General features: G+C 41.2%; 1 protein-coding gene across 1 annotated transcript; it reads left to right on the forward strand.

The window, feature by feature from the left end:
* Positions 1–273: 273 nt before the first annotated feature.
* On the forward strand, positions 274–24,957 carry dnmt3ba (DNA (cytosine-5-)-methyltransferase 3 beta, duplicate a). The gene is made up of 26 exons (XM_049581200.1): positions 274–1,327; positions 3,901–4,035; positions 4,603–4,748; positions 4,990–5,161; positions 5,269–6,911; positions 7,008–7,155; positions 7,238–7,291; positions 7,574–7,608; positions 7,989–8,126; positions 9,753–9,809; positions 9,957–10,106; positions 10,186–10,293; positions 11,750–11,879; positions 12,019–12,132; positions 12,284–12,328; positions 12,430–12,509; positions 12,662–12,774; positions 14,639–14,822; positions 15,344–15,428; positions 18,212–18,357; positions 18,506–18,596; positions 18,733–18,881; positions 18,974–19,059; positions 19,180–19,249; positions 20,946–21,064; positions 21,161–24,957. Exons 2-26 carry the CDS (start codon positions 3,912–3,914, stop codon positions 21,300–21,302), a joined length of 4,329 nt encoding a protein of 1,442 aa, XP_049437157.1. The 5' UTR covers positions 274–1,327; positions 3,901–3,911; the 3' UTR covers positions 21,303–24,957.
* The last annotated feature ends 2,880 nt before the right edge of the window (positions 24,958–27,837 follow it).

Genomic DNA, 27,837 nt, shown 5'->3' on the forward strand with positions numbered 1-27,837 from the left:
GTAAAAGTACATAATGTGTTCCTGTACTGATATGTTAGGCCTCGGTGTCATTTTGAGTGACTCCTAACTTATGGTTCAGAGAGTATAGGTTTCACTTTCCCTGCTACACAAAATGGCGATAGTAGCCATGTTGGTTGCACTAGGTTGCTCTATTGGCAGTTGAGTATCGCCGTCAGTTTCTTTCACGAGGCCGCATCAACCGTTAAAGTTTCACCGTGATAACGCCGTGTTGTCGGTCGTTCAGTGCTGTGACACTCCGTCCACCTATTGGCCTGATAGGGCGCCATGACACTGTTAACAACGGGATACAATGCAGACAGGCCTCATGGTGGAAACAGGCTGATAAACAGGCGACAAGTGTTTGTAATTGCGACACAGCCGCCATGTTAGTGAAACGGTATCTTGTGTATCATAACGGCGTGTGATAAACGGCTGGTCACGAGTTTGATAGTTGTGTCAGTAGTCACCATTTTGAACGTTAGATAGTATAACAGAAACAAACCAACAGTCGCCGTGTGTTCAAGCAAGATAATGCTATATTGGTGTTGCTATAATGTTAGCGTGTTCCTCGACGAAAAACGCCTTTTAACTGCCATTAGCTCACTCCTGTTCCGGTTAAGTACGGTACCGTTAGACTGTATTGCGTTTGCCTTTATTTTATCACTATAATATGTCGCTACCCAATTTATAGGACATTTCTTTTAGAGGAATAACTAGCCTAAGCATTCCTCGACGACGGCCTAGTTACCGTTACACCGGAAGCGGTGAGCTAGCATGTTCGTCGCTAACTGAAAATCGGTGAGAAATTTATGGGTGCTTTCTCTGCCGTGCGGCGCTAGCATCGTGTTAATGATTAATTATTAATCAAACTGCGATAACCTTTAGCGGGCGAATGGTAGGTGTGTCAGGCCTGTGCAGTGGTGTATTTTTAGAAATAAGACCAGAACTGAGTTGGCTTGGTTAACGGTTTTTTTCCCCGACTAGCTGTAGATTGACGAGATATGTATTTTTACATTTCAGTGGAGCAATATAGCGGAATATTAGAGTATTGGTGTTAGTGGGTACGTTGTGTTCACTTCGGCATGGGTGGAGGTTTCATAATCCCGGGCACAGAATTATTCGATGTCCTATTACGGGACGGCCTCCAGCATCGGCCGTCCTATCCAGAGCCGGGCTTCGGGGGCAGCAGGCCAAGCGTAGGCTTCGGGACATCCCTCCTCCTCCTAGCAACGCTCTCCGGCTCCTCCTCAAGAGGCGTGACCAGTCTGGACGATCTGCTTGAGCCCAATGGGCAGAAGCAGGAGTCAGTAGGAGCATCCCCGGTTAGGTAAGTCAATACACGGTCAATCTATTATGTAACGTTATACACAAAACCAACCGCTTATATTGTATTGAGACTTTTTTTGGTTGTAATAAAAGCGGTTAGCGGATGATACACACAGGGTGATGATGTTACAGTCTTTATTGTCCTGGTTTGTTGTAAATCCAACCTTGTGTGGGCTCCCAGCACAAAGACCGGCAAACCCACATTGATAGTAGCAGAATGGATAGGGAGCCGGGAGGTTTCGACTTCCTCATCTGACTGCCATTGACTTCAATTAGTTTATCTATGTCGGCTGCTGTAATACCGTGCGTATGCGCGGTTTGTCACCTGCAATTACAACGTCTGTAACGGCTGTTGGAATGTGAATGCATCACTTTTTGCTTCTTGTTTGAACACAGTGTTAAAACACAAATATCCCTCGTGAGATCCTCTGCACCATGCACGAAATTAGTGAAAGACAATCCCTGACAATGGAACTGCACATGCCGGTCTGCGTGGTAGTAACTGTACCACTTGTGGTGCATTGTATTTGTTTACCTGTAAGTAAACTAACATGATCTGATGTTAAAGCTCAAGTGCCGCTGTCGGTGCGTGCGGTGCACTGGGGAACATTCGCGGCAAAAAAGTACACCACGTGAGGGAGGGGAGGGTGCTTTAGCAACGTGGCTCGTGTCCTGTACATTCAGCCATAGCTCAGCTCATAATGTATATATGACAAGAAAACAGTCAGATACAACCAAAAGATGCAGATGTTACCATTATTTGACAGAAAGCACTCAGCTTTGATCATCCACTGTCAGACAATAGGAGATTAGAACCCACCCACTGGGACAGTATCATCCCCTTCCCCCACCCAGGAAGTCAGCGTGGGGTAGGGGTAAACCATAGACTGTATATATAACAATATGAAATGTACCTTTTTAAGTTTGGGAAGGTCATACATGACATAAAAACTAAGCTGGAGATCATAGCCTGTATGTCAGTGTTGAATGAATGATGTAGGCCAGTTGGTGGTGGTGGTGGTGGTGGTGTTGGCTCACGCATCCGGTGTGGGGTGCACATTTAAACACAGGACTTGTACAAAGCTGTATAACAGATAAATATAACAAACCAAACATAAGTGTAATACAAGACAGTTAATTAAACACTCAGACATTCCATTTATTTACAAAATAATATGAGATTTTGTCTTTTTTTTTTTGCATTCTTAAAACTTCCTGCCAGTGTCTAATAAAAAGTAATGAGACACAGTGAATTGGGTGTGATGGTTAAAGATAAATCCAAGCAGAGAGACTTGTGATTTAATTATAGTAATTGGGATCAAATTGCTCATCATTAGTGGATGGCCTGAGACCTGGACTACGAAGCAGGATTTGAAGTTAGCGAGGTAACTTCAAGGTTAACTCTGGGTTTTCAGTACTACGAAGCTGGTTCTGTATTTTTCAGGCTAAATCACCATGGTAACTTATGCTGAACAGCTAACCCACTCCAGAGCAGGTTAACTTCAGTGTATCGGATCACAACCTGTCAACAACCCGACCTCTGACCAATTAGATCGCTTAAGAAAAAAGAATCCATGGACAAATGTCCGAAGAGACAGGTTAAAAAAGAAAAAGAGGAGCCTTTACTCTTTATTGTTGTAGGTCATTGGAATCGTTTCATTGTTCCAGGGCTCTATTTCCATTGGTTTTGAACAGATCTTCTAACAAACAGAGATCATCTACAAAACCAAACACATGATTTTAGCTGTATTTTAACTTACGCATAGTTTACTTAGGTCTGCAGTGACTGGACATTGCTGCTACTTTTACACTCTGATTCATCACTGCAGCTCAGAATAACATGAGACATCTACGTGATGAGAACTAGGATAAAACAGATAATATTTTATTAGTAAAATAATCCACACACTGTTAATTGGCTCCTGTTATTGTAAATGCCACATTTCGGTCAGGTAGACCTCATCAGTCATTAACTACAGGTTACTTTTCCACCTGCTGCTACTGCATTGTAGGAACATTATTTGAATTGTTTTATGTGACATATTCATTAACCAACTCAACAGCAAAAAATACATTATACTAATGTCACATAGGCCTATAGCCCTGTGATTCCTGCATGTAATTTAAGTATCGGCTGAAGGTTAATTTTTGGATAATGTTTAAATCTTTTCTGTATTTTCTGTTTTAGGATTACAGAGTATTGTTTACATCCCACACCACTGACATGTTACTGTCCCACAGTTCCAGGCACTTTCAGTACTGTTTCATCATTCATTGTTCTGACAATGTCACTCGTAATTAACACCCCCGCCTCTTTCACATGAATGCGCTCGTGGCTGGATAGGAAAACCCAGAGTTGACTGAACTAGTTGATAACCAGCTTTGTAGTACAGGCTATTCAGGCGAAGTTGAACTGGCTTCGTAGTACAAGCCTCTGGTCAAAATTTAAAGAATGTTGTGATTTTATGTTTGGTGTAGATCAAAATGTAAAATGAATTATATTCGTAATAATGAGTTAATGATGATAATAATGCTTTTGTTTATGAAATGATTAATTTTAGTTTTCTTTCTTAGACTGCTGCAAGATGGAAAGCACAGCAGTTGTGACCCCTGAATCCTTCCGTGATAAAAGCAGCCGCTATTATGTGGTGTCCTGGATCAACAACCTGCTGAAGACCAACTTCAAAGATGTGCGGCAGACGGGTTCAGGTGATTCATCACTATGAGCCAATATCAGTGTTTCCCCCACATGCACTTAGCAGCAGCACTGCTTGAAAAATGTCCTCGGGCTAACACTTAATATAATGCAGTGCAACGGTACAGCGGTACCTTTGTGACTTGTCACTAAATGTATTTTATTTGGAGTTAAGTTTCACACATTCATGTTCATACTTTCAGATATCAACCTTATTTCACTGTATTTTACTTGCACATTTCCTGCTACTACTTCACATTAAAAGTTTTCCATCAGCAAACTAGCAGGAGGCTTTTATTGTGAAATGGCTAAATGCAATGTATTTGTCACTTAATTGCTGTGAGAGTCAGTGGGAGATCTTAATGAACAAGTAGAAACAGCCACAGCGAGCTGTTAGATGAAGAGCTGTGTGTAAAAAAAGCCTGCACCACACCAGCATAGTTTGAATGGTCATGGTTACCCACAGCCCAGCTCTGCACAATACTCTCACTGCTATTGAAAAACAACACAAGAGTATCTTTACTTCAATTTTCACAGACAACACTTTCTGGTCTGTGTTTATTTTCTGCATGATCCCTCAGGGGCGTGTCACTGTCAGATCATGGACTGGGTTATTCCTGGCTCTGTTGACTTGACCAAGGTGAAGTTTGATGCACAGGATGAGGATGATTGTAAGCACAACTTCAGTCTCCTCACTGAGGCCCTCAGCAAGAGCGGCATCACAAAGGTATGTACCTTTTCTTTAGCAGAGCAGATTACAGTTTATTTAGAATACTGATAAGCAGACCTTGTACCTTAAGACAGAGCAAGGCCAGCTGTTTTCCCCTGTTTGTAGTCTTCATGCTGAGCTAGCCACAGTCTTTAATTATCATCTCATGTGTTGATGAAACTGTTAAACTATATCCCTGATGTTCAAGATGAAAGTTATCTTCATTTCTAAATTTTGTCATTTATTTTTCTTGGTTTAGTCGATTCCAGTAGAGGAGCTCATAAAAGGGGATTCTAAGAGCAACTTCGACATTCTGAAGTGGTTCAAAAATTTCTACACCACAAAAGGGAAAAATGAAGAATATGACCCTGTGAAAGCTCGGAACAGCCAGGATATCAGCCCTATTTTTGTACCTCCCGAGGTGCTTAGAGGTATCTTAACATTTTCTATCTCTGTGATAATAAAATAAGGCGGCGTGTTTCTGTCACCACATTTATAGTTACTGTGCTGTAATAATGTTTTTCTCTCACTTTGTTAGAGAAACCTAAACTGGAATCAGGCACAGAGAAGATCAGCACTGCAAAGACTAGAGAATTCCCTTTCTCTGAAACGTGGAAGGACATGTTTGATTGGGTTGAACGCAGTACTTTTGGAGAGGAATATACACTCTGCCGCTCTTGCAAGAAAAACCTGAAGACATATCAGAAAGGCGTTTTTGAACTCAGGCGACATGAGGCAACAAACAAACACAAGAAAAGGGCACATAATTACAGTGGTGTTGGCCTGCAGAGTAAACCCTCTGCTAATGGTGATCAACTGTCCAGACTTGCAGGCTGTAAAAGGTCGTTGCAGTACTCCAAAGACATTGGATCTATTGGCCAACACACTCCGTATAGTGTGTATATTTATGAAGGGAATACCCTGGGAGAGGATGACGTTGCCTCTGTGGTCCTTATTGGGTATTTTGATGTTGAAACCTCCAGGCACTTCATCCGATTCCTTGATGCTCTTCGGTCAGTGGATGGTCAAACAGCACCAACGGTGGTGGAGACCTTGAAGAAATTTGGGTTACACACAGATAATCTTGCCGCTGTTTATTCTGATGGTAATGGTGCAGCCTCTGAGCAGATCTGCTCACAGCTCAGGGAACTCAACTCGAACATAGTAGCCTTTGGAGGGCTGAATGCCATCACAGATGCTGCTTGTTTTGCAGGTGTTAAGGAGCTCAACAGTCTCCAAGATTTGATGGTAGACATCCATGCCCACCACTCCTCCTGCTCTACCAAGAATGACATCCTCGAGGCTCTTTTTGGCTCAGATACTAATGTGGAGGGTTCATCATTTAATCTCTACAACAGCTGCCTTATGCTCTGCCAGTTAGTCTCAAAACTCTTGGAAACATGGACAGATCTCATAACGTACTTTAAGTCTTGCAACGAGGGTGATGACAAAGCCAAGTTAATCTGTTCCCAGCTGCAGGATCCCAAAGTCAGGGCAACATATATCTTCCTGGAGCAGGCTCTAAAGCCTCTGCTCAGTTTCCGAAAGCATCTGCAGACCCAGGAGGGAGCTACCCGGGCTGATATGCTGCTCATCCTAGAAGAAGCCAGTAGGCTGCTGTGTACCTACACCTCCTACTTCCTTCATCCTGAAGCTGCAGTTCGCTTCCTCAAAGAACACGATGCTGACATCCTGAAGGACAAGAAATTCCACCTGTCCAGCCCTGAACTCAGTCTGGGCGGGAAAGCTGTGGAAGACCTCCTGAATGAGCCTGAGGCTACAGAGGTTCTACCACTGTTTAAAGAGGAGGTGTTGTCTTTCTACATCGGACTCACAGGTTGCATTGCAGAGAAGCTGCCTCTAGACGATGAGGTGCTCAGGAGCATAGCTCAGCTGCTGAACCCGCAGAGCAGGGTGAAGGTGACTGGAGAAGTGGTTGGGGAGCTTGGGACCAAGCTGGGAATCTGCAGCTCCCCTGAGGAGGTCAGCCAGCTCACAAGTGAATTCCTTGAGTATCAGAAGGCTGAGGAGGGAGAGGACGACAACTCAGCCGAGGTCTCAGTAGAGAAACACTGGGCCAGCGTACTGAAGGACACCAAGCCAACCTCACTCTTTAGAAAGCTTGTTTTGACCATGCTGTCTTTCCCCTGCCCTCCACTTGAGGCTAAGCAGATTTGTAAGGTATGTAAATTGAGGTGCTATATCAATATCTTTTGTCTATGTTAAGTTTTTGTGTGTTAAATTCTTTCTTGGCACTTGCTTTATTTCATTTCTCAGGTGCTAGAGAAAGAAGATGCTGCACTGTTGTCTGAGAATGAAACCTTAACAGAAAGTGAGTTTGAAGTCACGTCTGACAGCCTCCTCTCTGACAACACCAGCAGCACCCCGATTCGCACTAGAAATACGAAGAAACAAAGTCCATCTGGTAAATTAAACAAGGAAGTTATATTTGCATTAAGTCAATGCATTGGATCCCACCTTATTCACACCTTTATCTTATTTTCTAGAACTGAATGGCCTTAATTTGAGGCCGTGTGAAGTCCGCCTTATAAAGATACATGGTAAGTAAAAAAAAAGTTTACTTTAATTTGCAGAATTTACACTTTTTAAAAGAAAAATTCCAAATATGTTTTTATGAAACTGTAATTTAACTCTTACAAATCTATTTTGTGAATTGAAGTACGTTTTAGTCGAGCTTGAGATGAGTAAAACATACAAGCCTTAAAAAAATATTTTGTAATGAGCATCAGCTTGTGGATCACGTAATTTTCCAGATTTCTAGTTTTAACTAACATGTCAGAAACACTTAAACGTACTAAAATACTTTTTATTTCCTTCCACAGAACATGCTGGCGAGAATGGCACCCCGTGGAAAGAGGTAAAAGATCGTCAGAAAGAAACATTGTGGTGAAAATGGCTTTTTAATGACAAGTAGGACTCGGTTGTTTTGAATTCAAATACAGCTGTGATGTCTGTTATTTGACCATGAATACGGTCAGCTGTATACACACAACTACACTGTAAGTCAGAACAACACAGAAACATACTTTGGCTGCATCATAATTCGCTCTTTGTGTTCCCTCTCATCTACAAACGGTCATTTTGCCTTCTGCGTACATCTTTATTTTTTATGACAAACATGATCACTGATATGATGCGGTGCAGTCTATGCCTCAAGGAAGGCAAGTATGTGTGTTTTGATGTGCATTTACATGTGCATTATATTTGAGTGTGTAATGAGAGTGTGTTGTCTCTCAGATGGCCATTAGGGGAGGTTTTGGCTGGGAGAGCAGCTTGCGCCAGAAGCCTCAGGCCCGTACAGTGTTTCAGGCTGGTGTTAGCACCTGGTCCAGCCCCGTAGGTGCTCATAAGAAGCCGGAGTCCCAAGATGAGGCGGTAGGTATACTCAGTATACTACCAGCTGAAGCTTTCATGCACAGTAGCACAACATAAATGAGTACAGCCATCGTCAACTCTCTAAAGACGGATTTATACTTGTGCATCAGCTCTATGCAGAGCCTATGTCTTAGCCTACTCACATGGCATACGCCGTTGTGAGCATTTATACTTGTGTGGTGGTGTGTCTGTCACTCTGCAGTTACACCTCCAAAACGAGGCCAAAAATGTGAATGAGAGGGTTTGTTATTTTATACTAGCTATAACAAGAGCATCTGGCACAATGACAAGCATGAGTATCTGATTGTGTGATTACAACTAGGGCTGAAGCTTGATAGCATTTGATCAAATCTAAATCCTTTTGAATAAGGCTCTTATAGACTGTGAGATTTTAGCAATCTTATAAGTTTAGTGCTGCCTATGCTGTGGGACATGGATCTTATAGGGACATGGATCTTATAAACTTGGGTACGACATCAAGTTTGACATATGCAGACTGTAGGATGACAACGCCTATGACGGATTACACTCTACAAACATCATCAGTGTGCGTCATCCATCTGTGACGCTGTAGGGATAAGAAAAAAGTGAAAACAAATATGATTCAAGCACTTGCTATAGTGGCCTTTATGTGTGTCGAAAAAGTCTGAGGAAGAGGATGATAATGTGATGAGGCCGTGGCTTGGGAAAAGAGGCCAACTAACATTTGGCATTATCACACTAATCAGTGCGTCATTTCAAGCTGCATGTCTGTTGGTTAGAAGATGTAGGTCGTAACAGCCGTCACACACTTAGATGGTCACCCCAAATTTCTGGCACTGTCAGAGTTTTATCTCAGGCTGTCTTTGATCGCAAGACCATGATAATGGCCATCCTTGAATCCCTCTCACTGTGCAACACAGGGCCAGCATTTTCGAACCACAAAACCACCAAAGATATCACCACCTTTCTTTCACTTTGTCATCTTTCATCTGTGACAGTCCACAGTTGCACAGTATATACAAGGTTTAGGTTTCATTATGTTACATTACTATGTTACATTTAACATAAAATAAGCACGTCTGTTCTGTGAAATGACTGAGTGATGGACATCAAAAACACTTCCTGGGTGGATTTCCCTTTAGACTCTGAGCTTAACAAATGAAAACATGAAAAATGCATCCATCAGAAGCTGATCCCACCGCTAACACACCTACATTTCAGGTTCGTCAGTCACTTTGTCCACGTGGTGCCTCCTAATAATAATACTAATAATACTGACTCCCATGTTTTATTTCAGTTTATCATTTAACTTGAGACCACAGTGGAAAAGATGTTTTTTCCTCCATTTTGATTAATCATTATATTTCAGTATGTCATACTGCTTTGAACAAACTAAATGTTCATATCTGAGCAATGATGAAGGCTCAGCTGCTTCTTGTTTTTCGCAAATTCTCTTCTCCATGTCACCTGAAATTAAATTAAAAAACAACTATGTAAATGATTGGTGGTAAATTTAGAACTATGTACCATCAAATGCAGTAATAGTAATGCATTTGCTTTTTAAATACACATATCTTCACCTGAACTACCTTTTATATTTGACTTAAATGTTTTGACTCTATTCTAAATGTATTTGACTCTCAGGCAGAAGAGACATCCAGTAAACCCACACCAAGACGACGACGGAAAGAGGCCTACCAGGTAATGTAACACCTACGGAAAGGATCCCACAATGCAGTTGTTCCCATAGTCTGCCAATCAAACATCATGTAGTAGAAAATCTTTTTCTTAGATGAAAATATAGTTTTGAATCATCTGTGCTTTTCTTTGTTTTTTTAATGTCTCCAGGATGGGAAAGGGTTTCCAACAGGAGAGCTGGTGTGGGGGAAAGTGAAGGGCTTTCCTTGTTGGCCTGGGATGGTGATGCCTTGGAAAACCAAGTCAGCTCCCCCAGGAATGCGGAGGGTGGAGTGGTTCGGAGACGGGATGTTCTCTGAGGTTAGTAGATGTGCTTGAGCTACAGAAACACATGACATCTTGAACTGGATTTTCATGTCCTTGTTTTTACCTGTTTCAGATCTACACCGAGGGTCTGATGCCATTTCGTTTATTCACTAAGTGCTTTTGTAAAAACTCCTTTGCCAGCTTGCCCGTCTACAAGAAAGCCATCTACCAGATCATTGAGGTAAGAAACTAAAACTGTAACTAAATCAGAACATTGTTACACATCCTGTTCCTCAAATTGGATTTTTCTGTGCAAGTTCTCAACCTACACATCCTCTTTGCAACTTTTTTGTCGCCCACCAATGTAACTGTCACGGGTGTGGTCTGAACCCAATGGCAGCACAGAAGACAGAAACACAGTTTGTAATAGTCTTTAATGAAACCACTTGTCATTGTGAAAAGTGAGAGTGAGAGTTAATTTGTTGGCACGGAACCTTCCAAGACACAAGTTTAGTCCAAAGCACTTGGTGTAGCACACCGAAGCAGAGAGCAGGTGAGTCAGTGGCGTCCACTGGATGCACACAAATGGCCAACAGTTCAAGTGTGTGTGGCAGTACTGTGAGGGAGCTGATGGGAGGCGATGTCAGAGCTTAGTGACATAGTGCGTTATCCTGCTGGAAGTAGCCATCAGAAGATGGGTACACTGTGGTCATAAAGGGATGGACACGGTCAGCAACAATACTCAGGTAGGCTGTGGTGTTTAAACCATGCTCAGTTGGTACTAAGGGGCCCAAAGTGTGCCAAGAAAATCTCCCCCACACCATTACACCACCAGCACCAGCATGAACTGTTGATACAAGGCAGGATGGATCCATGCTTTCATGTTGTTTACACCAAATTCTGACCCTACCATCTGAATGTGGCAGCAGAAACCCAGACTCATCAGACCAGGCAACGTTTTTCCAGTTGTCGAATTTTGGTGAGCCAGTGCATGCCTAAATGCATTGAGTTGCTGCCACATGATTGGCTGATTTGCTTTTTGTGTTAATGAGCAGTTGAACAGGTGTGCCTGATAACATGGCCGGTGAAAGTACATTGCAAAGAAAAAAAAGTCCATCAAAACATTTTATTTGAAGTTTGTAAAAGCATACGGTCACATCTGTCATCCGCGTCCAGGCACTGTATAACTCCCTTTTCATCTCCTTGCAGTTTTTGTACCCATACAACTGAATTTACATTCAGTAACTACTATTTCTAGTGTCAGAATGTTACCACTGGAAACACTGGGCATTTTTGCAGAGTCATTGTCATGTTTATTACAAATTCAGTAATATCTGCTGCCTTACGGTTGACACACAGCTTCACTCACTCACCAGGGCATCTCTGGTCTGTGCTCGTCTTTGCTGGCTGTGGCACAGCAGCCTCAGTGTTGACAGGAGCGATGTGTAAACCATCAGACAGTGCTGTGAACAGGATGTTGATGCATCTGCATCAGAGCCAAAGTGGCACATATTTTAATTGATTTATTTTATCAGTTATCAGATAAAAAAAGAATCCAGTAATCCTAAAAATACTGAATATCGTGGCCAGTAATTGCTCTACATCAAAGATATTTCATGCATCACAGTGTCAAGCTGATTGCTCCGAAACTCTGTGAATGTGTTAACTCAGTGCCAGGAAATGTTCGTAATCTGCAGTTGGCAGGTGAGCGATGTGGGAAGTCTTTTGCTGTGGCGGAAGGAAATAAAGAAAAAGAGCTGAAGCTGATGCTGGAATGGGCCTCTGAAGGATTTCTGCCAACAGGACCTGAAGGATTCGTTCCTCCTGGTAGGTCCACATTTACAAACGTTTGCTTATTTTTTTAATCACTAGATTTACAGACGCCCCAGGTAGAGGCTGGTTCAGACAGTGTTGCTGTATGTGTAAAAACAATTCCTCTTGATTCCATCTTTTCCTGGTCTTCAAGATGCTGGTGCACATCAAGATTCTGACTCTGCTGTGTCTGACAACCAGCCTCCTCCAAAAAGGAAATATGTTTTTAAAAACAAGGCAACTGCTCCTGCCATCATCTACAACAGAGGTACGTATTTTTGTCCACATTTATTGCACAAACATGACATCAGACTCTTATGAAAACAAAAAAAATACCTCCTAGATTCAGTCATAGCTTTTATGATAATTTCATCAGTGTTTTCAGTGTTTGAGATTTGTTTTAATATTGTTCTTTACAGAATCAATAAGAGAAAATGTCAAAGGGAAAGGCAAAACAATTGAACGTAAGTTTTGTGCGAGTATATTGAAGAAGTTTCTGATTTAAAATCTTCTTTGATAATAATCATGAAATTCTTAATCTTAAGGTAACGGTTTGTTATTTCAGATTTTTGTTTGTCTTGTGGATCGACTGAGATTGAAGTGCAGCACCCTTTGTTTGAAGGTGGTCTTTGTCTAAGATGCAAGGTAATCTAATAACCCAACAATCTATCTCTGTCTGCTGTAGGTGGTCTGCTTTCCTCCATCCCAGTCCAGTTTGTGAATGTCTAACCCCCATCTGAAACACAGCTGCCATTAACATCCCAAATGCTGCAAAACGACCTTGTCACTTTTTGCAGGAAAACTTCTCGGAGACACTGTATCGCTACGATGAAGATGGCTACCAGTCGTATTGCACCGTGTGCTGTGCCGGCTTTGAGGTCATTCTGTGTGGCAACGCCAGCTGCTGCAGGTAAACACTGCTCAGCTGTTATACTGATGTTTATTGTTTATCACTGAAGCCTTCGGTGTGATTTTCTTTAATATTTCAAACCATGACACACAAATCTAAACTGACAATTCATATCAACTTTTAATGCAGATTTATTTTTGAAACACTTGAGAATGCCTGCTGAAGATGTTTTACTTTGACCTCCCATCACCATACAGTCCATTATGAATAGCATCAGGTGGATCAGAGTCCAACACTGTAGCCCCCTTTAGATAAAATCAAGGCAATTGCTGCAATTTGTGCAGTTTGCCCATTCCCTCTGGTTCCTGCAGTTCTCACAATGCTTTGGAGGATGTAAACAGAAAGTGAAACGATGCTATTGATTCAGTAAATTACACTATTACATTTGGCAAATTGGCATCATGAAAGAGGCTCTATGCAAAAGGTGGCTTAGCTGGGGGTTAGCAGCTAACAGTGCTAACTCCATAAACAGTGTAAACTAGAAAAGTGCACCTAGAGTGCAGATCTCCATCAGGTGGCCAGGTGGCTGCTGGAGCCAACTGTGGCCACATTGGACAATCCTTATAATTCCAGCAGATACAGTACGGTGCATTTCAGAAGCGTTCCAAAAGCTAATCACCATTAAAACAGTCCAAAAAAAACCATTTAAGTACATAGCCTACTTACTCACCGAGGGTGGAAGCACAAATATCAAGGACAAAGCGACCCAAAACAACAAAATCTGCAAGTCTACAAAATCAGGCAGGCAAGCTTCTGAAACTTGTTGTGGTATTGCACCGTGTGGCGGATGAACAAAACCAGGTCACAGCCATAGTAGGTGGTGGAATTGCCACTGCAACACCCCTAGTCAAGATGGCAGCGACAATAAGAAAAACAATTGACTCATTCATCTCATATCATGCCTAACTGTAGTGGATCCTTACATGTCAGGTATGGAATTAATCTGCAGATGCTCTGGTTCAAATTGCCAGTCCAAACTTTTTTGTCAATGTCAGTTTTTGACCCATGACGAAGGCTAAATTTTGGCCTGCAACAAAACTTGTGACCCCTACTGGCTGGTTAAGAGGAGTAAGCAGTCAGCAGTTAATCATGCCATTAAATAGTCAATACAACTGGCTTTTCATCAATTTTGAATCACTGCAACCCCAAGAGGTCCTTCAGCATACTGTCAGTAATGTGCACACAAAATATTAGGCTGATTGGTCCAGTAGTTTGTGAGATTAGCTACAGACAGATAGATACACACAACCAAACACATGATCCCCTCCAGGCTTAGTGCTAAAGGCAACAGTGCTGATGGAGCTAACGGTGTCAACCGAGACAGAACCGGAGGATGGGTAGTAACCACCGTATGAGGGCAGTGCAAAGCGGCAGTGATGAGCTAGCCAGTGGGAAACAAATATGTGCATTAATAATCACGCACTGCCAAACAGGTCTACCACAACAAACTACAGAGAAGCTCAGATTACAACACAAACAGATGTAGTATGATTTTGTTCTCTGCTCAGGAAGCCATTACTCCACTAAATTTTGACACAAGTGGTTCACTGCTGCACTAATGCTCTGACTGTGACATACAGTACTGTTAAAGGTATGCATAATTAGCTGTTTGCAATGTACCCATAAAATGTACAGACAGCTATCACCGGATGACTTTAATACTTAAGAAAACTTAAATATTTGATGGTTCTAAGGCAAGTTCTGGAGTTATAAAGAGCATTTTTATATGATGTCTACGTGGGTTTATAGGCATTTGTTGTTGAATGAACATCAGAGTTCCATCATTTTATAAAGTTCAACTTCTTGCACAGTTATCATTTTCTTTTTCACATGTGTGTTCTCGGGTGTTTTCTGTCTCTCCCAGATGTTTCTGTAAGGACTGTCTGGAAATCCTGGTGGGACCAGGAACCTTTGACAAGTTGAAAGATGTTGATCCCTGGAGGTGCTTCATGTGCAATCCGTCACAGTGCAAAGGAAACCTCAAACTCAGACCAGACTGGAGTGTCAAAGTTCAGGACTTCTTTGTCAACAACAGCGCCATGGCGTTTGTACGTACCACACTGTATTCTCTCAGTGCACAGAAGTACACACACACACAATCACACAGGCATTAAAGTTTATATGACAACATGGTTGAGATTAATAATTTAAAAAACGGAGATAGTGTAGCCATCAAAGTTTATGAAAAAAATCTGTAAAAAGTAATGTCACTCTAACATATATATACTGTACATATTCTCTTAAAACAGTTAATTTAAGGTGTGTCAGTTTGATAAATAACTGAAACAATTAAGCAGTTATAAATAAAATAGTTTCTATATAGTAACATTGATCGAGTAGTTCAGTAGTAATTGTCGCGGCTATTAGAATTATTCCTCTCATGTTTATTGCAACCAAGGATGAAAACATTACATTTATTGATTTGTTACATTTCTCCACATTGCAAATATTTGTACATGAAGACGTATCTTAATATGAAAGTTTCACAGCTGTCTGTTGCTGGATATGCTGTTCTATAACTAATCGGTGCAGCTGTACTCAAAGTTGTGTCTTTTATTTTTAATTACAGGAGCCCCACAGAGTTTACCCCTCCATCCCTGCTGATCAGCGCAGACCAATCAGGGTGCTCTCACTTTTTGACGGCATTGCAACTGGTTTGTTCATCGTCTTACATGACACTGCATCTCGTCTCTGATGTGTTGCCCATACCATAAGCTGTAGGCTCAAACCTGCATTCTTTCTAGTGTCCAACAGGGGGTGACTCCATCGGTTACAAAAAGAAATCTGATTGTATAGAGGTCTACGAGAAAATTACCCTGCTTCTCACTTTATTTATTATCTTAGTAAACATTTTTATAGTGACTTAATGGTCTCTGTCGCTAGTTTTAAGTCTTCTTCAATACAGCATCATGTTTATTTTTTTTTTTTTTAGATTTTTGGGGGGGGCATTTTAGCCTTTAATCGATAGGACAGACAAGCGTGAAAGGGGGAGAGAGAGAGGGAGTGACATGCAGCACAGGGCCACAGGCTGGAGTCGAACCCGGGCCGCTGCGGCAACAGCCTTGTACATGGGGTGCCTGCTCTACCACTAAGCCACCAACGCCCTGAGCACGATGTTTATTTTGTAAATTATGGTCCCATTTAGAGTAAAATAGAGCCTGTTTACATCTGGTATTAACATGTGTCTTGGGTGATCCCATCACAAGTGGAAAGCACTAAATACAAGTGTAAACAACCACGGAGACACATTTTTAACACTTTTGTAGTGGTTTGGTGACAGCACACTGATGCTTTATAGCTTGCCCATTTTATGACGAGTTGGACTAAGTGTTACATGACCATCCACAGTTTTGCCCTGTGGAAGGAGCTGATTCAACTGCCAGCATGTCTCCAGCTGTACCAACACAGCAGCTAACATGACTAGCAAGCATGCTAGTGAGAGTGTGCAAGGGCCCCTTTGACCTTTTAGCGTAAGTGACATAGGCAGTGACAAAATCAGAACCCAAGTGGTCGGGTGGAGACGCGATAAAACAGGTGTGACTGGCGATGTGTCTCAACTGTCCACTTATTTTCATATTACCTAAACACATCAACACCTGGGGCCCGTATTACAAAGCAGGATTAATGTCTTAACGAGGTAACTTCAGGGTTAACCCTGGGTTTTTGGTCTCACGAAGCCGGTTCAGTTCTTATCGGGGTAGATCACCATGGTAACTTACTCTGAACGGCTATCCTGGTCCAGAGCAAGGTAAGTTCAGGGTTGAATCTTATCCTATAAAAAGCACCACCCACTGGCCAATCAGCTGTTGATGGCTGACAGAAATGCAGCCCAGTTATGACGGGAAGTTTAATTAATGTGATTGATTTTGATTTTAAAGTTTATTTTGAACATTAAAAAAGAAAAGAAAGCAACAACAACAGACAATGAAAAGATTGTTCAGAAAGGAGTGGAAAGAAGTCGAACTTTCATCCCACCCCTTCATAAGAAAGAAACTGATCATTTGCGGACACTTAATAGCACCATTAATTAGTGCCAACACTTGTTTTGTTGGAGGAAATGATCCCTGTTAAAGATAATGGGCCTAATTGACAGCTTTGCTGCTGGAAATGTGGAAAGTAGCCTACCATGTCTACACTTCATGGTGTTTGAGGGATTTTCCTTTTTGTTTTTTAAAGAGGGAGACTAGATATATTTTTGCGCAGCTGTTAATTTCTAACACAGCTCAATATCAAGATGATTTTATTCAGACTATCAATTTGGTGTTGATATGATTTAATTGTGGCGTCAGCTTTAAGCTTTATTGTAGTATATATAACGTTATGAGAAGACCAATTTATCAGACGCAATGATGTTAGACGATAATTGTAATACACGCAATTCATCTGCGCAGCATTGATTTCATGGGATTCAAGGGTATGATCAGTGTCAGATGTACAGGTACTGTAGCTACTTGAACCAGTGATGAGTAATTTAACCTACACATCATTTTATTTGCTACCTTGTTTTGTCTTGATTTTTCCCTCTCTCCTCCTCTATTTCTTCTTTCCTGACCCGTTTCTTTTTCTTCTCTATTAGTGATTTCATTGATGTTTTGACAGGGGAATTTCTTTGATAAGCCTTTAGTGGCTTCTAACCTCTCCGGCACTTTTCTTTTTTTAATCTTGTAAATGTTATACTGTCTTTTTTTAACATATGTGCAAATAAACTAATCTAAACTAAAACTAAACATTATTCATCCCATTATGCGTTGCCACGCATGTTTCCTCCTCCTGCAGCTGCCACGGTGTTGGCCTTTTCTCTAATGTTGCTTTTCTCCTCCTCATATTTTAGTAGAATTAATCTCTGATCCTCACGAGAAATACTTTTTTTGCTCTCACATACGGTGCTCTGTGAGGACGCTCAGTGACGCTGCGCTTCTCTCATGATTGTGATTGGTCCGCTGCGTGCGTGTTCACGGCTCTTGATAAAGCAACCCTGGGTTGAGTTACCGAGTTGATATCCAGCGTCGTGATACCGATTATCCTGATTGCCATTGTTAAGGTTAGTCAACCCAGGATAGGTCTGGGTAACCCAGGAAAGGTTGATCTCGCTTCGTGATACAGGCCCCTGGTGTAAAAGGGCAAAGAGACAATAAGCAAGGTATGGTTTATGCTACCTTGTGTTTGACAAGTTGCCACATGGTGGTGTCCTTGGGTTCTCAGGCAAATCCACCCTCCTCTACTCAACAGCTCTAGCCTCTTGTCCAAAAAAAAAAATGGCCACTTCTGGGTAAAAAAAAACAGCTGAAATGCCAAACTCTGGGCATTGACAAGTGATGCCACAGTGGCTTCTTTCACTTCTTTTATACAGTCTCTAATTTTAATAAGGGAAATGGTAATGGAGTTTACACTGCATAAAATTTGTGTATCATTCTTACCTACTGTTGTATCTTGACAGGATACCTGGTGCTCAAAGACCTGGGCTTCAAGATTGAGCGCTACATTGCCTCCGAGATCTGTGAGGATTCAATCGCTGTGGGGATGATCAAGCACGCGGGAAAGATCGAATATGTCAACGACGTTCGTAGCATCACAAGGAAACACGTGCGTACAAGCTGGAGTGCATGTGTGCTTCACTAACCACAAACCTGAACTCAAACGACATAAGTTGAACTATTCCAAGATTGTGTCATATCAAAGAGGCTAAACAATATAAAGATATGAAATTAAACTCTGTAGTTTTGTGTTGCAGGTGGCTGAATGGGGTCCGTTTGATCTTCTGATTGGAGGCAGTCCATGTAACGACCTGTCCATGGTCAACCCTCTTCGAAAAGGATTGTTTGGTATGCGGCCTCCAAGCTTCTTTTTAAAGGCATTTTGGTAGCTGAAGGGTAGCAAACAAGGAGTGCCTGATAACATACTGGCTGAAATAAGGACTCAGCACCTTATGTTCTGTAATGAACCTCTGTTTGCCTGCAGAGGGCACTGGAAGACTCTTTTTTGAGTTCTACCGCCTTCTGACCCTGTTGAAGCCAAAGGAGGATGACGACCGTCCGTTCTTCTGGTTGTTTGAAAACGTGGTTTTCATGAGTGCCAATGACAAGTCAGATATCTGCAGATTCCTTGAGGTGATTTTATTTGATCACAGGTGAAAGTATCCTTTCAGTCCGATGGCAGGAAACAGATTGCATTAAACTTTATTGTTCTCCCTCTTTTTCAGTGTAATCCGATTCTTATCGATGCAGTCAAAGTCAGTCCTGCTCATAGAGCGCGCTACTTTTGGGGAAACCTTCCTGGCATGAACAGGTACATACTAAAACACAATCATATTCCTTCTCCTCATGCATATTCTCACATTGGAAAACAAAAAATGAGTTCTTTAAAAAGAAGTGTTCCATTTACATGCCTGTCTGCATTTCTCTTTAGACCTCTTGCCTCATCTCTGGATGATAAAGTGGGCCTCCAGGACTGTTTGGAAGTTGGACGTGTGGCAAAGGTAGGAGCATTTAAGCCTGTTTCCACCAAACACTTTTGGTATGGTACCTTTGGAACCAAAAGTAACCCTTCAGACATGGTACCTAGACCGTGGCGTTTGTCACTCACTGCTCCGTCCAGCACTCACTGTATTTCCTCATTATCTGTGACATAGAGGGAAGTCTGCACCTTGTTTATTGTCCACAGAACGAGGGTGCACGCCGACATTTTCTGAACAAAATAAAACAGGCTGCAGTGAACGTCTCTCTCCATGGGATATTTAAAAATAGCGGGTTTGCACATTTAGTCCTTGTCAGGCAAGCTCAGGGGGTTAGTGTTGCTGTGTGAGGAGTGAGGATTAGAAAATATGCAGTTCACATAACCTGGCAGAAATTAATATAAATCAACACCTAGAGATCCACTCATTACTAAAAGTGTATGTCATATAAAAACAAATGGAATGGTCAGAGTTGTCAGATGGAATATTTAATGTGTGTTGACTGATTCAAGTCGTCATCTCATGCATTGAGTAACATTACAAGTTGAAGTTCCACCTTAAAAGTCGCCGGCAGTCGGCCCAGTGAATTAAGTTATTTTTTTCTCCAGCTGCTGTGAGAGGCAGCAAAACATCCTTTCATTTTATAGTTACTGTTTACTAATAAAACTCTCCATGGTATGAACAGTGGTTACATGAGCCTCAAAACCAGCCACAACTCAGCCCTGAGCAGAGTGACCGTCCTCTATTGACCAATCAGACTGCAGTGTTCACAGCTCCACCTTTTAGTACCAGATCTGTGTGCTAGGTACCCCAACAGAGGGGGGACCAAAAATGGGGACGGTACAGAACGGTTCCATTGGCACCATCCACAACTTTTCCCAGTGGAGATGAAAAGAAAAGCGTACTGAAATTAACTGAACTGCACGGTACTGCTCAGTGGAAATGGGTCTTTAGTTTACTGTGTATATGATCGATAGTGACAGCTCAGAAAGGAAAGTGGGCCGTCCATTAATCAGAGCGTTGGAGTTTCGATTTCTGGCTCCTCACATATCGAAGTGTCCTTGGACCTCAAGTTGCTCACAGCATATTAGTGCAGTCTATTTACCATTTAACCTAAAGTGAGTACACTCTGTTGTTGTTTGTTGTTGTTGAAGCAGCCATATAAACAGGAAAACATGGTGTCTGCGGGTCTTTAAAAGTCTTCCAAAGAATTCTGTTTTCTCAAAAACTGTGTCTTTGATATAATTACAAATGGCAGCAATGTCACCTTGAAAACACTGTTGTATCTGATTATAGGCTGTTGGGAGATCTTTTATGTTTATGAACTAAAAGTGCGACTGTCTTAACTGTAGAGTTTGTTTGTAGGGCGCTCTTCAGTCCCTTATTGTGGAGTTTCAGTCATCACCACCAGACCTATAGCACACAGTGTCACTTATGCAGGCTACAGTAACTAGGAAACTCATTGCTTCATAATTTTAGCATGAACTTTAACTAATCATTTTAATCAGTTAGTCTCGCTATCATAAAGAATTATTGTTAAATACTGCTGGGAACCACTGAAGAAATGTAATATGATAATAAATAATGCTACACCATACTGCCATACTGGTTTTCAGTCATACTTTTATACTTTGTCTTGTTTAAAACAGGTATAGAGTTGCATTCTCTGTGGTATTAAAGAACAAACAACCTGATTCTGATTTGTCATCTTTCCCTGCAGTTTGAAAAAGTCCGCACCATCACAACAAAGAGTAACTCTATAAGGCAGGGGAAGATGGGACCACTACCTGTCTCCATGAACGGCAAGGAGGACTACCTGTGGTGCACTGAAATGGAACAGTGAGCATTTCTGGAAAATGTATTTTTTGCAGGCCACATCTGGGTTGTGACCACATATTTTGTAATTAACATTTTCCACTTGGTTGACTCTTTCAGGATCTTTGGCTTCCCCAAACACTACACAGACGTAAACAACATGGGCCGGAACCAGAGGCAGAAAGTCCTGGGTCGCTCCTGGAGCGTTCCTGTTATTCGTCACCTCTTCGCCCCGCTGAAGGATTATTTTGAATGTGAATAACGTCTGTGAACTGAACAGCAGCGGTAAACCTACTGCCTTATCCCGCCCTGCATAACTAGGTAGTTCAGACTCTCCTGTCTTTTCCTGAAACTTTTAATTTAGTAGTTTGACTTTTAGAAGGATTTAATCATGAGCTACTTTTAATCCTGTGAGTTGTCAGTAATCCATGAGCCACTATCACCAGACACTTTTTAATTTTTTTCAGGTTTCTTTTGACAAATTATGTTACTGTTATCAAAAAATATTTTTGCTCCGAACATGGGCCAGAATCACGAAGCAAGATCAGACGGTTATCCAGCTATCTTTGGGCTCAACTCAGGTTTCCTGTGTCACAAAGCTGGTTCACCTGTAATCAGGAATATCACCTTGGTAACCCGCCAACAGCTCCATCACTGACCAATCAGCTGAGTGGAAAAATTATTCATTCCTACAGGATCCTGACACAGGCCTTTTTTACGCAGGAATACAGCCATAGAGGTGTAATGAAGACCCCTCATTACACTGCCTATGCTATTTTGAATACAAAACCAAACAACACCAGCATAATGCTGCTCTTGAGTGTGATCTTAGACAGCATGCCAGTATTCCGGAAGCAAGTGGACATTTTCTGCTGCTCTTTAAGCTAGCTGCTAACTCCTGCTAGCTGCATTTTAAATGTCCTGACGGTGTGTTGCACACACAACACGTCATCAAAATGTCACATCGGTTTTATCCTGCTGACTGTCTGTTGTACACAGACATCAGTTTGGCGCTGTTACTACCTCCGCTGCAGGCTTAAAGACGAGCCAACTCTGTTCTCCTCATTCCATGATCGCACCTTTTATACAGAACGGCGAGGCGGAATAACAGCGTGACATTCTGGCCTTGAACAGGCAGTGTGAAAAGGGCTACTGAGAGTGCAATGAAGCGATAAAGTTGCAATAGAGACATTTTTATAGAAAAGTATAATCACTTTGCCTACCATAATAATTATAATAATTGTAATATATGTAAGGCAGCAGGAAGAGTTTTAAATTAAACTGGTTTTAATTATATCACCAATCCAAAATAGCTCAATCATCATTGGATGAAATACCTTCTCATTGTTTTATAATGATAGATTAATATGTTTGTATTGATAACCAGCCTCATGATACTGGTTATTCGGGATCACCATGTTAGTAACCCAATGAGAGCTGTTGAACTTGCTTCGTGGTTCGGTCCTCAGGTCTCTACCTCAACACCGATTTAATGGTTAAAATCGACAGTTTCATTTTTTATCCTGTATTTAATTTATGAATATGAAATCTTTCTACGTGATTGTGTTTCTATTTTCTATTATTTTATTACATAACCCTACCAGGGGTTTTAAGTCAGATCTAATTATGTTCATCATTAGCTGTGATGAATGTTAATATTGTTTTTAGTAGCTGATTTTTTAAATATCCTTTTTAATATGTTTTTTATCCTAATTACATTCATCTGACCATAGTGCACCAGTGGGTTTCAGAGTTACCACACTGGGTTTGCATTGGTGCTAACATTTTTACTGTTTAAAGCACTGCTAATTGATACCAAAAATATGTTCTGTCTGCTCATTTAGAACAAACAGTTGTGAGTGTTTTCAATATTACTGTAATAAGGACAAGAGTGCAGAGGTCTGACAAACATAGTGAACGATGTCTTCTAATGTAGGAGACGTATAGGATCATTACGATGATTTTGCACAATTCTCACCCCAAAAATGGCGATGGAGGCTTTTAAACTTTTTACTTAAATAGAGCAGTGAGCCTTGAACTTGTAACCAGAGGCCTAACTGTGTATCAGGACCACCTGCTTTGTGTTTTATCACTGTCAGATCCAACTGGTGCTTCCTTTAATGTTTCTTTCTGTCACCTTGGACTCTGAAAAGTTGGATTTTGGATTTTAAACCACTGTTTGGACAAAAACAATCACATTGTGATGGGCAGATTATCCAGTACTGAAAGCAGCTGTTATTGGCTGCCCTGCTATACATTTTGTTAACAGCAGTAATGTTTATGTATCATATACACAAACACCATTGATGTGGTCTGTTAAATCTCAGTGAGACATGAACCATTAGTCTGCATGAGTGTACTTTTGTTTTGTTAAAATGTTTGATATTTTTTTAATGAAACCTTTTTTAAATTCTTTCAAAACATCAACAGTACTGTTCAGGTAGAGCTAAACTACGATTTACGCTCACCTGTGTTTTCATTGTTTAAATGGATCATGTTATCTTTACTGAAAATTACAAGGAGCTCTATATGATATTCAGAGTGTATCTGTGATTCAGAGGTTGTCTGCATGTGGCTCTCAACATGGAGGAGGCTGAACCGGCAGCTAGCAGCTAATGGTGCTAACAGCATGAGAAGTGCTAACAACAGCAACGGTGCTAACAGAGCTAAAGACCTTCGCACACAGAGTCAGTTTTTATAATCCGTTATCTTAGGAAAAAAACAACCATTGCACACTGATTCTGATGCGTTTTATTCATTGTGAAAATTCGCAATTCGTGACGACGTTAAAAGACACCTTTGCCTCTCTCCGCTGGAGTTACCTATCTGACTGTCTTGCATTTTGCACTGCTGCTGTATGAAGGGGCGGAGCTGCCCTCCACATTCTGTCTGCAGTCCACACCCCTCCTCCTCTTCATCATCATCCACCTGAATATTACTATCTTACCTGTTGAAAGTGAGCTACTTGAGTTATGAAATGATTTTGTGCACACCGTTCCTCTGTCTTGTTGCAGCTGAGTCCCACCGCCACGTTTTCTTCACTGACTCTTGGTCAAACGTCTCTGAAGGCTCTGACGGAAGCAAAAAACGCAGAAAATCAAACCTGTTCCAAAATCCTAAATGACGGACGAAAGTTCAAACGTGATTGGCACGTGACGTATTTATTTTTAGATGTGCAACAATTTTGGACAAAAGAAAACAGACTCAGTGTGCAAAGGCCTTTACAGTGTTATCCTGGGGGGAACTAGAGCATGGGAGCTACTGTCCCAATATCAGCGCTAACCACCGTATGAGGGCAGTGTGAGGCCCTGATCACACAGAAAGCTTTTTGCAGGTTGGCGCACTGCCTTTTTTATTGAATACCACCAGCAAAAAAAGCAAAAAGCTTCATTCTCATTAAAAACAATTTCAAAAAGTCGCCTCCAGCTGCTGAAACACTTTCTGTGTGATCAGGGCCTCAAGCAGCAGTGATGATAGCCCGTGGGATGAACGTACATGCACTAACAGGCATGTGCGGCTGGACCATCTGCCACAACAAGAGACAGAGAAGCTCAGATTACATCACACACAGATGTAGCATGACATCATTCTTTGCTCTGGACGCCATCACACATCCATATCTTTACCAAGCAGATTGTTGTTTGCTGCTTCATTAATGCTCTGAATGTCGCATAGAGCTCCTTAAACATATTGGTGCTGCGTTCATTATAAGTCACTGTTAGCTTCTCTGTGGTCGACCACACATCTCTGTATCTGTTCACTGCATGTGGTACAGTTACATAGAGACATGCATTACAGACAGGCAGTGATGTGGTCAACATCTTTGATTGACTTTTGATTCCTGATGGTGCTCTGCTAATGGTGCTAACTTTGCATGTACAGTTTGGTTGTGGTTTTGTCTTTTTTTTTTTTTTTTTGCCCTCTGCGTTAAATTGGAAGCAGCTGAATGTGAACATGTCTTGTAGGCTGTTACGCTGTGTGTTGTTGAATGAAAAAAAATATTAGCTATTAGTTATTATTGATCAGCTGCTGCCTGTTTTATGGGCCAACATGTTTTTTTGTTTGTTTGTTTTCATTGATTGATTGTTTTTTAAATTTCTACCAGTTCCTAAATTTAGCCCCCCACCCCCAAAAAAATCAATGTCTTGTCTAAAACATTTAATTTTGGCTTGTTTTAATACCTAATTCTTCGACTAATTAAAACGTAAATCCTCGACGAAGTGCCCTGGACCCCTGATTAAAAATCACTAAATACATTATTCTGTTCACGTAGTTTATTAGGACATTAGGTTGCAGATCACTCAAGAGCTTAGTGGTGTTGCAACATCAGCGAATAGAATAAAATCTGATCTGCATAACATCTGGGTTTTTTTGTATCAAGTTATTAAGCATGTCACAACTGAAGGTACTTTTACTCTACCACAAGAGGTCAATGTTCTCTACAGTGCTGCAGTAATGATATGGGATGTGTTGGGAGAGAGTCAGTGGCTTTATGTTGAGCTCATCAGCCTCCTGTCACAGCTGCAGCTGTTTAAGATGGATGTGTTTATATGGAGGGAACAATGGTAACGTTATTTCACCAGGATAATCCATTCAACATCAGTGCAGCTTTCCAGGGAGTTCTGGATATCAAATCAAAAACTTCAGTCCCGTTTGACAGCCTGTAGACAAGTTTATTCCAATTAAGACCTGTTAAACTGATTCCAGGTGTTACTGTAACGCTGCAGGCCGCTCATGAACACAGAAGATGTTGGTTCCACCTCTCAAATGCCTTCACTTCCAACCACATGCATCTGTTAGTGGTCATGACACCCACCTGAACAAGTGTTTCAGGTGTAGAGGGGCAACATGATGCACAGATTTAAAGACCACTGTCAGTACAGGATATTTGCAGAGGGTCGCACTGGTGGACGAAGTACTCAGATCTCTTAGTCAATAAAAAAACAGCAGTACAACAGTGTGAAAATATTTGGTTACAAGTAACACTCCTGCATTCAGTACCTTACTAAAGTAATTTTACTTAGTTAATTTTCACCACTGGAAGCTTGTCAAACCTCATGAAAACCCTAAGAGTCTCTGCTCCATAGTAATCTTAGTGAGTAAGGAGGACAATTGAAGGCAAGCAGAATAATTAAGGTTACATTCTTGTAGTGATTGAGTGAGTGGGTTTCAGTGCATGTCCTCTGTCCTAGTTATTATAACAATAACATGTCATCTAGTTGGAATTTTTTATAGTCTTCATTAAAAAATATAAAGATTTTTAGTTCACAGTATCTTTAAAAATTGAGTGGTCACTTTGAAACTGCTGATATTTCCCAGGGTTTCAGTCTCCTCTCCATCTGAGAAGGAGTTGGACTCTGATTGGTTGGTTTCACGTCCAGCTTTTTTGTCCCAGGCACTTCCTTTCCCTCCTGAACCAGCTGCATCACCTCCGCAAAGGAAAGCTGCTTCACCTCTGTCTCTGCAGACGCTCCTGCTGTCTGGTTTGTAATGATTTCAGAGTCTGGAAGTGTCCTCTGGTCCAGCTGCTCAGCACCACAGTCCACTGGAGTCACGAGAGGAGAAACAGAGCTCCACTGTTTGTAGCTGGTGCGGTCGATGGGCTCCACGAATCTGGTGATGACAGAAGATGATTTGTTTACTGTGGTATGAGACACTGAGTTCAGAGAATGTGGGAAAAATCATGATGTTAAATTGTAACCTGTAATGCAGCAAATGTACTCAAGTACTATTCGGTTTTGAGGCGACATGGGTGTTTGGATGTTGAGTAATTTTGTGAGTAATTACATGTTAATGCAAAGGGGAGACCACCAATTTAATCAAAAATGCGATTGGGGATGAAAAACCACAGGAAATCTGGGTTTGCAATACATTTTTTTTAACCAATTAATTTTAAAAGTGTTACAGTATCAATGAAATTAAACACTTCCACACCACCCTCTGCCCTCACCGTTAGAAAGTACTGCCTTTTTAACTTTGTGAGATTTTATATTTCCAAATGAAATCGAGGAATAACCTGTTGATTTCATCAGCTGAGGGATCATAAACAAAAAGTGAAAGAGAGGGATAAACAAAGCGTGACAGGCCCTCTGCCCTCTATAAAAGAACCTGCCATATAATGTTAAATCTCTCTAAAGCCAAAGATTAAAGACATTCTCAGTTTTCATAGGTTTACAGGAACATTTTCAGTTACTGTGTCTTTACAATCATGTATGGGCAATAACTCATTTTTAGAGACATTAAGCTTCAGACCTGAGGCTTGTAAAAACTGTTTAACTAGGTTAATAGCTTTCAGCAAATGATCTATCATCAGCTAGCTGCGAAATTCTTATTTTCCTATTAAATATAGTAATGCCTTCTCTAATATAATGTGTAGATTTTCTACCTGATGTTTTTTGTACACTATTGTTTAATAAAGATAATAGGTTAGTAACGTTTAACAAAATGGATTATCTTTCATAGCACAAATTAAAAACTGCCTTTTGAAGAAAAACTCCTCGGTGCCCACCAGCTGCATTATATTGTGATAAACTAAACCTCTGGTAAAAAAAAAAAAAAAAAAAAAAAAATCAAATTAACGTGAAGTGGTTCCAGGGAGGAGGAGAACTGAGGAGAACAGGTATGTGCTCTGACCAACTCTCACCTGTGTGGGAAATCTGACATTGTGCAGTATGTTACATTGTAAAATGATTTTAATTTATGGTTTGTCCAAAGGAGTTGTAGCCCCAATGTTTGGCTCGTTCGAGATGAGCCAGGCCTACGCAGATTTGATCACCAGCAATCAGTTTTTAGGGCCC

This window comes from Epinephelus fuscoguttatus, linkage group LG7, assembly GCF_011397635.1.
Source record: "Epinephelus fuscoguttatus linkage group LG7, E.fuscoguttatus.final_Chr_v1".
Classification (NCBI taxonomy): domain Eukaryota; kingdom Metazoa; phylum Chordata; class Actinopteri; order Perciformes; family Serranidae; genus Epinephelus; species Epinephelus fuscoguttatus.

Coding starts and splice junctions, on each gene's coding strand:
- dnmt3ba (XM_049581200.1), top strand. CDS start 3,912: ATGGAAAGCACAGCAGTTGTGACCCCTGAATCCTTCCGTGATAAAAGC. Junction 12,510..12,661: donor GTCTTTGTCTAAGATGCAAG/GTAATCTAATAA, acceptor CACTTTTTGCAG/GAAAACTTCTCGGAGACACT. Junction 15,429..18,211: donor TTTTGACGGCATTGCAACTG/GTTTGTTCATCG, acceptor GTATCTTGACAG/GATACCTGGTGCTCAAAGAC.